This window comes from Vanacampus margaritifer, chromosome 1 (genome assembly GCF_051991255.1).
Source record: "Vanacampus margaritifer isolate UIUO_Vmar chromosome 1, RoL_Vmar_1.0, whole genome shotgun sequence".
Taxonomy (NCBI): domain Eukaryota; kingdom Metazoa; phylum Chordata; class Actinopteri; order Syngnathiformes; family Syngnathidae; genus Vanacampus; species Vanacampus margaritifer.
The window spans coordinates 23,459,570-23,473,197 of NC_135432.1; the positions used below are offsets into that span (position 1 = coordinate 23,459,570).

Consider the following 13,628-nt stretch of genomic DNA (forward strand, 5'->3'; position numbering starts at 1 on the left):
AAGTTTTAGCCTTTTTTATTTCTTGTAAAAAATATCCCCTTATCAACGACAGTTTTGAGTAGTTGTGTCAGATGAAAAACAAATTCCACAACACTGAACAGTAGGCTCCAGCATCACCGTTCAAGAAAGTTGAACCTCTCTCAAAAAGTAAAAAAGAAGAAAATAATAGACTAAACTAACTCCTAAAATGACCACATTGGACACAGGTGGAGGAAAGTTGAAGATTTTGGAACACATCATAGCCACCATTCTTGTTGTGAGACAGTCCTCGTCAACAGTTTGTGTTGATCACATATTGATCTGCTTTGCAGTTCAGTTCAGTGGCAACGTTCCGCGCATGCGTTCTTCTTCTTCTTTCTCAACCGGGAGGCATGCTCAGAATTTCAGACTGAATCCAGGTCCAACTGCAGATGCTCCCTGATTGCTGGTGGTCAGGTGAAAGCCCGTGTCTTTTAGGTCGTCATCCCCCTGCAGACAGACGAACCAGAAGGTTAAGTATTGGGGGGGCGGGACTGGTGGTGCCTTGAAATTTGACTAATTTGTTCCATGACCACGCTTGTAACTCAAAAGTCACACCTGCTTCCAGGGCTAGACTGGCACAAAAAAACTGGCAAAACTTAGGCGCATCGACCTGGTATGGCCTGGCCCAGCCCGACTGCCTAACATGTAGTGCCAATGAGGTTTACTGATGACCCTACTAACCCTAACCACAACAAGACACCCTGCCGTACTTTACAATTAGTATATATATTTTTTACACTTGTTAAAATGTTACCTACAAATGTGCGTACAGTTAATAAAGGATTTTATGATGGCACCAGTATGACCCTGGAACAGATTTTCTTTCAAAGGGAAGTCAACCCAAAACATTTCTTTAGTTTTAACTTGTATTTGCCCCCAGTAGTCTAAACACAGCATTCTGATACAATTTTATTTGTGGAATATGAATAAAGGAAGAAAAAAAATACACCCATGATTTTGGTTAAGTTCACAAGCTGAGCCATGACTGGTCATTACCTGAGCAACTGTGATGTCATTTTCAGTCAACAGTAAGTAGCAAAATGGCTGACACTTGAGATGGATAAAAAAGGGTAGATTTTTCTGCTTTATTCATATTCCACAAACGCTATATTAATCAGAATGAGTGTTTAGACGATTAGAGGCACATACAACATATTGTAAAGAAAGATTTGGGTTTGACTTCCCCTTTAAGGGTAAATTGTTTTGCAATCGGAACAAATTAGACCTTAACGCACCTAGTAAGAATGACGTTTGACCTTAGAGGTTCCACTGTATTTTGATTATAACAGAAATTGATCAGTTCTATAATCATTCTTCTTATTACAAGACATTCTTTTGAAGCTACTATTACAAAAGGTACAATTGCAATATTGGAAATTGAACTTCCTTGTGGGTAGTACCACTGCTGAAAACATTAAGCGCGTCAGGCTGCGCATCATGGAAAACACGAGGAGGAACTAGGCAAGACACAAAGCAGAGGCTTGTCGGCCTTTAATCTATTTAACACAGGCAGCCTTCGGAAAGCCTACTCGCTTTATGTAATGGAGAAAGTGCAACTTAATGGCCTTACCAGTTGACTGTAGCCCAGGCCTCCCTCGGGCGGCCGAGGGCTGGTGCCTCTCTTTACCCTCTGTTGCTCGCTCTTGGCCGGCCACGTGGGGAACATGGACGGGTCGATGGGCAGCGGCGTCTCGCGGAAATACTCGTGCTTGAGCCCCTCGTCCGACAGGATCCTCTTAGCGGGACAGTAGGTAAGGAATCTGGAAGAACATCAACAGTCACTTCATGAGGAGATGCCGACCAGGGCATCCGATTATTACCCTCTTATTGTCAGTGCAGTCCTCTTTGTGGCCTGAAGAAAAACCACACCAGCTAAGGCGTACAACATTCATGCAGACGCTCGCTCAATAAAACACTGCCATAGAAACAGGAGCTCAGAACAGAAAGACTGCAAGCGGACACTGGTATGAAGTTAAAGTAACCAAAAAGTGTAGTCAGGCAGCTTGATGATGAAGTGCATCTACCTCTAGAGAAAATGCAAAAGATGCTTTTATTCATTATAAGGGCTCAATTTTATCTTCACTCTAGACCGCTTTAGAACCCTAACGCCGCCCCTGGTCGTCATGGTAACAAAAGCAGTGCTGTACTCACCATTTGGCTCCACTGTAAAGTGGGGCGGGGTGAGCAGTGGCTCTTTTACTTGAGACAACCTGAACTAAGCAACACTAGTACATTTGTATTCATACATGGGGGGGAAATGTCTGACCTCACCTCATAAACCTTACATGCACCTGAGTAGGAGCCATGTCGGTGTCAGATTTTGTTAACTCGGATGAAAATCCTAATCTGTGCTCGAGCGGCAACAAAGGTGGTTTAAGTAATTAAGTATTGCTTCACTTGTCCTGCCACAGTTTTGTTTTATAACGGATATGTCTTGTGTTAATGGCTTCTACATTTACTGCAAGTGAAATGTCAAAAATGACAAATTGTCACTCTAAAAAGTATGTGTATTTATGTGAAACCTATGGCATGTTCAAGTTTTTTATTTATTTATTTTACTTTATTTGTTGTTTTGTAAAACCAACCAGAGCATTTCAGTTTAAATATACTGTCTTACCTATTTTGGTGACACAATAAGGTCTGAATGAGATGAGACATGAGGCCATATCGGTTTCAGGAATACACTTGATGCTGACTAGACAAAACAGTCTCAAATGAGATGTAATGACAAATGTGGACCAGGTCGCAAAACGCAATCCTGTGTGCTTGTTGCTTTTCATGGAGCTGTGCACACAATTCTTTCCTTATGAAGCACTATTGTACTGTAAATGTTGATGGAAATACTGCTCTGGAGGTTCTTTACATCAGGGTGGGAATATTTCAGTTTGGAGATTCTGTTAACACTTGAATGTTAACTTGTGATTGAACCCAACTCCATATCAAAGTATTTCTTGGACTTTAAAAGTCTGCATGCACCACTGGCACCAGTGTGCGATAGTGCAAACAGATCTAGTTGCCAACATATACCCTTCAACATTTATTCAGCAGTTCTTTTTTGACGCTTTGCAAACAAGAAGGGCTTTTTTTTTTTTTTTAATCATTGACCTCACATGGACTGAATCTCTCCTGACTGTCTTTGTAACGGCTGGGAAGGGGGCCCAAAATATCCAGTGAACTACGATCCTCAGACTGCACGGTGCAGGTTTGTCTTTTACAGGTGCATGCAATGACTCTGTGGGTGGGTGTAAAGATCTGGGAATGTCTCTCTTCCTTTGCAGCTGCTCAACAACATGACTTCCCCAGATGCAGTGCTCTTGGGGCCAAAAAGGTCCCTTATCAAGTATATGTTTGCACAAACATTTCCTGGTAGTATGGAGCGTCACCATGGTGAGTGTATCTGCGAAACAGAACATGAGGATGGAGCAGAGGCATGCTGATGAATCACCGGTCCGCTACTGTTGTCATGTTTTAAGTGAGGCGGCCAGAAAAGCACGGAGCGAATAAAAAGTCCTGGAGCCACCAAAGGAAAGAGCAACGTAAGAATGCATTGATGTGAGGGAGCTTTTTTCCACTGTCGAATCCTGCTGATTGTAACTGACGTATTTGTTTGATATTTGCCTGTGGCTCACATCTGATTTCGGTATTCTGTCAGCAACGACTACACCACTGTCAGTGAAGGTTCGACTTCACGTCATCATGTAAAACTACCACATATGTATGATATTTTTCATCGTGTTTGACCATAATATAAGTCCAAACTTACCCTTCTACAGTGAGTCAGAGAGCAGTGTGTTGGTTTGGGGCACAGTGCTGCCTTCAATATGGGGAAACAAAAAGCTTTAAAAGAACTCACTTGTTCATTAAGTCGAAGCCCTGGTCCGATAGCAGCGCACCAAAGCGCTTTCGCAGGTTATTGTAGGCATACTCTGTGAAAGACATCTTCTTCACAGCAGGAAGCTCGTTGTAGCCTGGCCAGATTTTCTCACTGGGTGACCCCAGATCCTAAAGACCACACAACACATGGCTCTCTTATTGAAAGGGCTGATGGATATTTCCACTCAAGCAGACGTGCTCAAAAGCTTCATCACAGGTAATGACTGCAGGATAATTTGAGAGGCCTGAATCAGTCCAAACTCATTCAGACAACTAGGGTGGCCGTTATGGTTTCTTCCCTGGGGCTGCTTAAATCCAGCAGCTCCACCCTGTGGCGCACTGCAGAGCTGCACCATGAGCTCACCTACTGTGACACGTAGTTGCGAGATTTACTGGCTCTAAACACCTTAACGGTGATGATAATTCAGAACATTTACCTTGAATATTTTATTAATTTGGTCAATTTCAGATTTTCCAGGAAAAAGAGGTTTCTGGGTGAGGAGCTCTCCAAATATGCAGCCCACAGACCACATGTCGACAGCTGTGGAGTACTCCTGCAGGAAGGAGAAAAAACTCAGTGGCAGTCCATAAAAACATAACGCAGACAGTCTGCCTGGCACGTTTCTACCTCGATCTGTCTCGCCTGTGAAAGTGGATGTGCTGTGACGACCGCTGGACCTTTTCCACGTGTAAATCAACTTGTGTAAAAGTCAAAATTGGGTTTCCATAAGCTAAGTGATTTGCAGATGTTGGTTTATATTTGGAAATATATTTTGCGGGTAAAAATATCAGTGGTGACGACATGATCCCTTGGTTATAAAGTGCAGTAGTATTTGCAGTGTAGCGTAAGTGGCTGCTGTGCATGCGGCTGGTGAAGATGCACTTTTACCTTGGCTCCAAGCAGCAGCTCGGGTGATCTGTACCACAAGGTCACCACTACAGGAGTGTAGGGCTTCAGGGGGGAACCATACTCACGGGCTAAACCAAAGTCACCGACCTACAGTAAACAATATCATTAAAGAACTCTTTTTCTTTTTTTTTTAAAGTCTTTTAACCCAAACATACTCTATGTAGTACTGCTACAGAACAAAACAGTGTGCTTCATAAAAGTCAACCCACCTTAAGAATGCCCTTGTGACTAAGCAGCAGGTTGGACGTCTTCAGGTCCCGGTGGAGAATCCAGTTATCGTGGAGATGACGGACTCCTCGAAGCAGCTGAATCATCAGCGTCTTGACTTCTCCTGCAAGACGGTTGAACGGCGCCGTTTCAGCAGGTAGCGAATGTGGTACGCATCATTTATAATCATCAAGACGATTCATCACCTGGCAGGAAAGGCTGCTTCATTGTTTCCATCAGACTCTTGAGGTCATGCTCAACGTAGTTCATCACAATGTAGATCTTGTCCATGTTGCTTCCAACAACAATTTCCTACAACATGTTATAAACACTTTAAAAGGACTGCATGACTTTGAAAAAGTATTCATAAAAAAATAAAAAATAAACTCAGTGTCTTACCCTCACTGTCACAATGTTGGGGTGCTGAGCTTTCAATATAGTATTGATTTCTCGCAAAGACGTGATAGGGAAGCCTTCCTTCTCCTTCTCCATCTTAAGCCTTTTTAATGCCACAATTTCATCTGTAAACGTGAGCGCAGCATATATTTCATCAGTCTACACATCTGAGCAGCCACGTCAACAGCCAGTGTGCCCACATCCCATCTACTCCCTTACCGGTCTTTTTGTCCTTGGCTCTGTACACCACACCATACGTGCCCTCCTCAATTCGGTTCAGACATTGGAATTCCTCCACACTGCGACAACCCTTAAAAACAACAACATAATTCACATTACGAACAGCTCGACACGCATGCAGAACATTATCTATTTGGTATTAGGGATGAAAAATGTATGCAAATTAATTTGCATTGTAGTACATAACATTTATGCATAATAAACCTGATATCGTTTATCGTAATGCAGAGTTCATTTATTGCTTGTGTTTATTAACCCATAAAGGCCGGGAGCGTGTGACCGCGCTTCTCCCTTTAAACCTGGGAGAGCGGATGTCATTTTGTTTTGTTTTAACCAACTCTTGGTCTCGTAGCCGACTAAATTAATCAGAATATACATGAGAGGGTGACGTGGGCCTCGTAGCATGTCCTGGAATTTTATTCGAGCGTTTATGGTTGATGCAGATTCGCGGGAGTTATGAAATTAATGACGCGATTGACGATGGATTTGCATCAGTGTAACGAGTCGACAGAGACATATTGTTAAGAAATATGTTTGTAGACAATGAGTGTGTTGAAAATTTTGACGGCTTTGTAACGGAATGGACGACGAATAATTACCACTCGATCCCCTGAGGTTATTACAACTGCGCTCCAGTGTTGAAGATAAATATATTTGGAGTTGTATACCCGCAGATGCGACATTTGTTTGTTGATTTAAAAACATATATATTGAAGGTTTATAATGATAAACTTTGTTTGTGTGAACGCGACAGGTGTAAGCGCTGAAATGTTTTTGTTATGTTTCTATATGCTTCAGGAGCTGAGATATCAATACTTTTTAATATTGTTGAAATGCCAGGAAAAATTCAGGTTATGGTAAGAAGACCTTGAAAAATTATTGTATATTAAATCACAATTGCAATATTGGGGGGAATACAATTACAGTCATTTCTGGACTATAAGGCACACCTGACTATAAGACGTGCAAGCTAAATTTGGGGAATACTCTCGAGTTTGTTACACATGTAAGCCGCACCCGTTTTAATGTTACCGCACCGGGTTCCCGCTACTTTCTTTTCCATAATTCTTATTTTTCCTTTCGGCTTTTCCCTTCAGGGGTCGCCACAACGAATCAGTTGCCTCCATCTAACCCTGTCCTCTGCATCCTCTGCTCTCACACCAACTACCTTCATGTCCTCTTTAACTTTATCCATAAACCTCCTCTTTGGTCTTCTTCTAGACCTCTTGCCTGGCATTTTGGAAACTCAGCATCCTTCTGACAATATAATCACTATCTCTCCTCTGGACATGTCCAAACCATCTCAGTCTGGCCTCTCTGACTTTATCTCCAAAGCCTCTAACATATGCTGTCCCTCTGATGTACTCATTTCTGATTCTATCCATCCTGGTCACTCACAAAGAGAACCTCAGCGTCTTGATCTCTGTCACCTCCAGCTCTGCCTCCTGTCTTTTCCTTAGTGGCACTGTCTTCAGACCAAACAACATTGCTGGTGGTTTCTTCTCCCTGTATCCTCACTCTTCGACTTGGGTCCCTCCCATTCACACACAGATACTGCGTCTTGCTACGGCTATCCTTCATTCCCCTGCTTTCCAGGGCAAACCTACACGCCTCTAGCTTCTCCTCCACCTGTTTGCTCTGACACTCTTGTGCTTCCTTTATAGCGCGCCCCTTTGTGAGCTGATGGATAAGCCGCAACTTTGTATTAGCCGCAGGGTCGAATAAAAGTGAAAAAAGTAGCGGCTTGCAGTCCAGAAATGACTGTAGACATAGTCAGAATACTAAACATAAAAACAAGTATATACAGTACAATTAATTTGTTGAATAGTCTAATAAGTATTGTATTATGTCTGTCGACATTGTGTTGCTTTCCCTTGATTGTGTTCAAAATATTTGTTGCTTAAAGGGTTATGACATCGCGACTATAGATCCTGTTTGCTAACCCATAGGCAAGATTGTGTGGTCGTTTTACATTCACGTGTAATTCTCTTTATGTTGAGTCCGACAAACCTCTTTTTCGAAAATCAAATTCACTATCTACCAAACTGCTTATTGTTGTGAAGTGATTCTGCTCTTAAATTTCTGCTCACAAAGCCCCCAAAAAACAGCTGAGTGGCTCAAAGCCCAGGAAAATTTGGAAGTTGGGTTCCTTGAAAGCCAAGACACCACTCTAACTGAGCATTTCAAAGGCATATAAAATTATATGTTATCAATCCATCTCGGAAAAATATGGTATACAATTATACTGCATTAAAATCTACATTGATATACAAGTATTTTAGAGTTTATTTGGCTATGTGAATGCAAATAATTGAGTCACAAATAATAATAATATATTAATGGTCTAACATTAACATATCTGTGATGTGTTGACATGCACCTGTAAAGCAGGCAAATATTTGGGCAGCTCCTTCTTGAGCTCCACCGGTGAAATCGGGGGGGAGTCCGGAATATAGTTTCCTTCCGGTGTTGGGGAGCGTGAATGAGTCTGCGACTGAGGCGTAGGGTCACCATCCCCTGCGTCTTCTTCCTCCTCATCCTCCATATCCTCACCACTTTCCTCTGTGTCGTGGTCGAACCGCGATTCTGGTACTGTTGGATGAAGGTTGAAGATGAGGACCATGTTCAATTTTCATCAAAGACTGAGGCCTAATTATTCTGCACCTGAATAGTGCTCTATAACATAACCATGTATTAAGAATTACAGCTTGAAGAGAAGTTTGGGAGTTAAACTACTTTTTAACTGAAATATGCAGCATCACAACAGTGTTTTCCAAACTGTGGCAAGTAAAAGCGTCTGCGGTAAAAGAGTGAATCTGAAATTGATTACAGGCGTCTCTTGCTATGCTCAAAAACATTCAGTGGTCTGCCTTCTCGTTTACATTTGGATCACAGATGTGCCCGCAGCAACGAGTCCTCGGAAGGCATTTCAAAAACCCTCATGTGGTTCATGTTAAGCACATTTTGTTATTCAAATGTAATTTATTAAATTACTGACCACTCCAATCTAATAAATGATGACTATTAAGTCTGATGTACTAAACAATCGTGCAGAATATCCAGAACAGAATAAAGAAGGCCTAAAATCTGAAAAGCATCAGTGGTTGACCTGCAGGTATATGATTTCCATTTTCCTGCTCCTCTTCAAAGTCCTCCTCTGACTGCTCCTCCTCACTCACTTCTTCTGTAAAAGGGAGGCCCCAATGTTAAGTCTAACACTTTTCAGTTCTAGTACCTTGTACCCTATTACATTGATTACCTGCACTCTGCTCAGACCTCTCTGAGCCAGAGACCGAGACTGACTCTCCCTCCTCCTCCCCCTCTTCTTCCTCCTCCTCTCCTTCTTCTTCTTCTTCTTCTTCACCATCAGTCTTGCTGCTGGACTCCTCTTCTTCCCCGTCTTCCTCCTCAGAACCAGATCTTGATGCTAGATAGAGAAGTCTGAATGAGTAAGGCGCTATTTTCCTGCTGATCACCTGAAGCGAGCATGTTTGCTTTCGTTCTTGCTATGATAATCTCTTACCCCCAGAAGACTCAGCAGAGCTGGTTTTCCTTTCACTGTCACTGATGTCTTGGAGGTCTGAAAGTAGGTCTTGGAGGTCAGGTCTCTCCTCCTTTGTTGCTGCAAAACACAAGTTATGCAATAATAAAAAAAAGAAAGAAAGAAAGAAAAAAGGTCCATGACAGCATCTCTATGATACAGCAATAAAGGAAGTGTTGTTATTGTGCCACAAACTCACTAAGTTTCTGTAGTTCGGGTTCCGTTTTCTCCCGAGGAGCGAGCGCAGGACTGCGACTGCGGTGACTTTGCTTCGGTTTCTCACCATACTCGTCTGGTAATATTCGGTGGTGTGAAGGCACTGTGGACCAAAGAGTTTGGTTTTAATTGTGACTGAATGTGAAGTGCTCTAGTTGTACTTCTACAATGTTGCATTATGTCAATTGACAAATTGATTCACTGATTATCGTACTTTTATTATGTAGACTAAATTTATTTAAAATCATATATTGAAAAATATTTTTTGCTTCGGTTTTTTTGTGTTTCAACAACACAGATATGCTATTACCGTAAAAAAAAGAAAAATATTTGGTTTACTTGGTTTGAACCACTTCTGCATTAGAGTAATAGCCATATAACAAGGTATCACGTTAAGATACTTTTATTCAAATTTAAAAAATGTAGACAAATCGGATGTGTTTTTTATTTTTTATACTTCTTTATGCATTGCTTAGGTTTCGGATTGGGACTTACTCTCGGCAAATACTCAAAATCAAAAGACTCAGCTTAGAAAAAAATTAGATTGAGACATCAGTTCTACTATAAAACCTTCAAGTGCTTGATGAGCCAACCTTGCAGGGTTCGACTACTGACCGTCTCGTCGACCCTCTCGTTCTTTGCGTCGCTCATCGGCCCTCCTCTCTCGGTCCTTCAGCTCTCGCTGCTCTTTCTGCTGCTCGCGCAGTTTTCTGTCACGCTCTCGCTGCCGCTCCTGCTGTTCCAGACGGTCCCTGTTGTCCAAAAAAAACCCAGGAGATTCCAGTCGAGGTCTGTCCGGACAACCAGAAGCCCAGTTTTGTCAATGCAGATTTTGTGTATTAGAAACCTTACGGCTAAATCATGCAGCACAAAGTTAGGACTACAAAGATGTTAAACAAGTGACACGTTTAACGTTGTTAAAACGACTGTAAAATTGAGTCTATTGAGCACATCGATAAGCCGCATCTACTAAATAAAAAGAAATCGGCTTCAAATATTTTCACACAAGACTTATAAGCCACACGGCTATTAAGTAATGCCATTTCTTTTAGCCCATCTATATATTATATGTAAGTGAGTCTAATGGTAAAACCTGTGATACTGTGTTTGAAAGTACTTTGAAGAACTTTTATGGCAAATAAAAAAAGAACACTGAGCTAACATTTGCCCAAATGAGAAGCTATCTGCCAAACTAAAAACATTGCATGAGCCGGAGGGGAAATAAACACGGCCAAACTTATGGTAAGAAATAAAAAGGGAGAAACAGCACAAAGTAATACAGAAGTGAAAATACTGCGAGTGACACAATAAAATGGATGAGATAAATAAATAAAATAATGTCACGTTTTCAACATAAGAAGCGATTGTTCTTTTGGAAATAATTTACAATAACAGTTAACACTTCAACATGGAGCTCATCGACAAATTTATGAACTGTAAAAAATGGTTTTGGCGAGTTAGAGAGAGAAGAACAGCCAAGAACGTAATAGTCCCAGATCAAATGAGCCACATCATTGTTTAAGGTGCAGGTATTAATGCTGGGAGAGAAAGTTGTGACTTATACAGTGCCATGAAAAAGTATTTCCCCTCACTTTCATGTTTAAGATCAAACAAATGTAAAGCTCAAACAAATATAACCTAAGGCAGTGGTGTCCAAACTCGGTCCTCGAGAACCCGAGTCCTGCAGGTTTGGGATTTTTCTTCTCTCCAGTCCACCTGAAGCTCATCAGCAAGCTCTGCATAAGCCTGATAACGATCCTGTTTATGGATCGGGGAAACATCTCAAACCTGCAGGACTCTGCCCTTGAGGACCAAGTTTGGACACCACTGACCTAAGTAAACATAAAATGCAGTTTTTAAATGGTGATTTGATTTATTAAAAACACTTTTTCACACCGCTGTAGTCTGAACTTTACGGTAAATGCAACAAAATCTTCTCCATCAGGGACTTGTGGTAACTTTCACGGCTCCTAAATAATCATTTTAGCCAGTTGCCTTTGCTACGTTGTGTTCACCTCTCTCTGCGTGAATGAGCTCTGGCCTGCTCCCTTCGTTTCTGCCTCTCCCAGTCTTGCCTGGCCTTGTCTTCTTCCCACTGACGCTTCCTGCGATCTCGCTCCCTCTCTTTATCTTTGGCCCGTACATGCTTCCCTGCTGTAAAGGCAATATGCCATCAATAGATGCATATTTAGGGCTTACAAACTGAAGAAATGAAGTTCCTCACCACCCTCAGCCGAGTGGCTGCGATGGCGTCGTTTCTCTTTTCTCTTCTCTTCCTTTCTGTGATGAGATTTCTCTTTCCTTGCAACTTGCTGTGGAGGCTTAATAGCTAGGGAATCGTCTTCCTCTCCTCTGTATTCAAAAATACAAACAAAATTCAATTGTAAGATATTTTGCATCAACAAGATACCCTTACAGTGAAGATGGTGTCATTTTAATACAACACCACCATCGAATATTTTATGTTATTGCAGTGATGAATTTTACAACCAAATGTTGCAAACAATTGTACCTACCACGTCTTACAATCCCCACAAATTTTTAAATTTGGAGTTTAACCAATATTGTCTGGAAAAATACGCTTCAATCGATTGATAAAATAATATATTTTGGAGAGACTAACGTTTTAATTAGACAAACTTGGACGTTAAACGGTTCGATGGAAAGTATTGCTTTTGACTTTGTGCTGCTGTATTCCACTGTGTTGCTGATGTCTGGTACAAGCACCTGTCCTCTGTGGAATCTTGACGAGAGTATGGGGAATTGCGAATTGTTATTTCCATCCTTTGATCCCGTAGTTCTCCTTCCTCCGGGGTCTCTCGTTTGTCTTCCCGAGCATCCGCCTGTGGAACAATGCTTTGGGAAATCTGTGGTAAAGACCAATAAGAATGATTGATTAATTTAAAAAAATAAACTCAAGCAACTATTTTTCAGATATGAGCTACATAAAGACGTTAGTCTTTGGATATACTTTACATCGTTAGTGTGCTTGGTATCGGTTCGGTCTTCTAATTCCTTTCTGCGTTTTTTCTCTAGTAGTATTTCTTCGAGAGTTTTAACTTTCCAGGTCTCTTTTTCGTCCCCCATCAGCATCCACTCTCCACCACCTGCATCAAAACAACACACAAACACACTTCAAGAGATCATCACAAAAGTGGCAAAGAAAAATTGTCATTTTTACGGTCCTGATCAAACTAATGAGTCTTACTGACGCAGAACAATGATTTCACTGTAGTAGCACTCGATATTAAGGGTGTTCATAAAATCTAGAACAGCGATGGGCAACAGGATGTGACCCTAATTACCAAGAAGAGCACATTAGCATCCGATACTTGGCAAGAATCCAGGTAACGCTTGGCTCAGCATAACATACAATGGAACTGACCCGGCGGTGATGGTATTGTATGCGCACACCTCAGTCAGGGTTTCAAGCAAACAAAGTGCACCTTAAACGTAAGTAACAGCAACATGACAGTTCATTAAGACGTACTTTCAAGGAACTTCAGGTAACCATAAACGCACTTGAACGATAATGATTACCGTCCTTGTGATGAAAAAAATTAGGCCGTAAATGGTGCAATGAATGCTGAGAACCAACGTTAATGTGAGAAATATAGTGAAGCTGTCAAGCTCTCAAATCAAAAGTACACAAACAGCATTTTTTTCTACATGAAAATCGTTGACAGTTTGTTCAAAGTGTATGAGGGGTTACTAAAATGGTCTCTTCCAAAAACATAGACATATTTAACACAGTTAATGGTGTTGTAAACACGTATGGAGGCTTGGACAAGCGGTAGGACAGGGAATATACATCTGGGGGTACCTTCAAAGCAGAATGAACTGCTCTATACTGCAAAGGAAGTAGGCCAAATTATTTGGGAGATTTTGAATTATATGCAGGACATACATACAAAGTAGTATAGTCAACATTTTAAGTGAGTGGATTTTTTTTTGTGGAAAGAAATGCACAAAACAAGATCATGCACTTTATGTTCGTTAAGTGCAAAATTAATTTGATGATCAGTTAGTTGATTAATCAATTAATTGTTGCACCTCTAATACTATTAGTATAAGTTTTTATTTTTAAAAGGTACAATATTAGCGTGATTTTTTCCTTAATGAAAAACATTACAATTTTGGAGGGGGGAAGGAACGGAGATATGAATCATTTGAGATATTAATATTTTTGAGTTACGTGCATGCGTGGTAACTGAACAAATTAAC

The 13,628-nt window shown here is 41.2% G+C and overlaps 1 protein-coding gene across 5 annotated transcripts in view; it reads right to left on the reverse strand.

The window, feature by feature from the left end:
- cdk11b (cyclin dependent kinase 11B) overlaps window positions 1–13,628 on the reverse strand; it is a 21,883-nt gene continuing 8,255 nt past the window's right edge. For 3 of the 5 annotated variants that reach the window (XM_077585217.1, XM_077585197.1, XM_077585206.1), the window contains exons 2-20: window positions 12,381–12,511; window positions 12,132–12,271; window positions 11,629–11,756; window positions 11,420–11,558; window positions 10,020–10,195; window positions 9,388–9,507; window positions 9,171–9,269; window positions 8,907–9,074; window positions 8,757–8,831; window positions 8,028–8,239; window positions 5,627–5,717; window positions 5,411–5,532; window positions 5,218–5,323; window positions 5,014–5,135; window positions 4,784–4,891; window positions 4,332–4,448; window positions 3,875–4,023; window positions 1,592–1,781; window positions 1–468 (exon numbers count right to left, since the gene is read on the reverse strand). In XM_077585217.1, the coding sequence (XP_077441343.1) occupies window positions 376–468; window positions 1,592–1,781; window positions 3,875–4,023; window positions 4,332–4,448; window positions 4,784–4,891; window positions 5,014–5,135; window positions 5,218–5,323; window positions 5,411–5,532; window positions 5,627–5,717; window positions 8,028–8,239; window positions 8,757–8,831; window positions 8,907–9,074; window positions 9,171–9,269; window positions 9,388–9,507; window positions 10,020–10,195; window positions 11,420–11,558; window positions 11,629–11,756; window positions 12,132–12,271; window positions 12,381–12,497 (2,472 nt within the window). In that variant the 5' untranslated portion in view covers window positions 12,498–12,511 and the 3' untranslated portion in view covers window positions 1–375. The remainder of the gene's footprint in view (window positions 469–1,591; window positions 1,782–3,874; window positions 4,024–4,331; window positions 4,449–4,783; window positions 4,892–5,013; window positions 5,136–5,217; window positions 5,324–5,410; window positions 5,533–5,626; window positions 5,718–8,027; window positions 8,240–8,756; window positions 8,832–8,906; window positions 9,075–9,170; window positions 9,270–9,387; window positions 9,508–10,019; window positions 10,196–11,419; window positions 11,559–11,628; window positions 11,757–12,131; window positions 12,272–12,380; window positions 12,512–13,628) is intronic. The other 2 variants (XM_077585237.1, XM_077585228.1) reach the window with 2 other exon arrangements.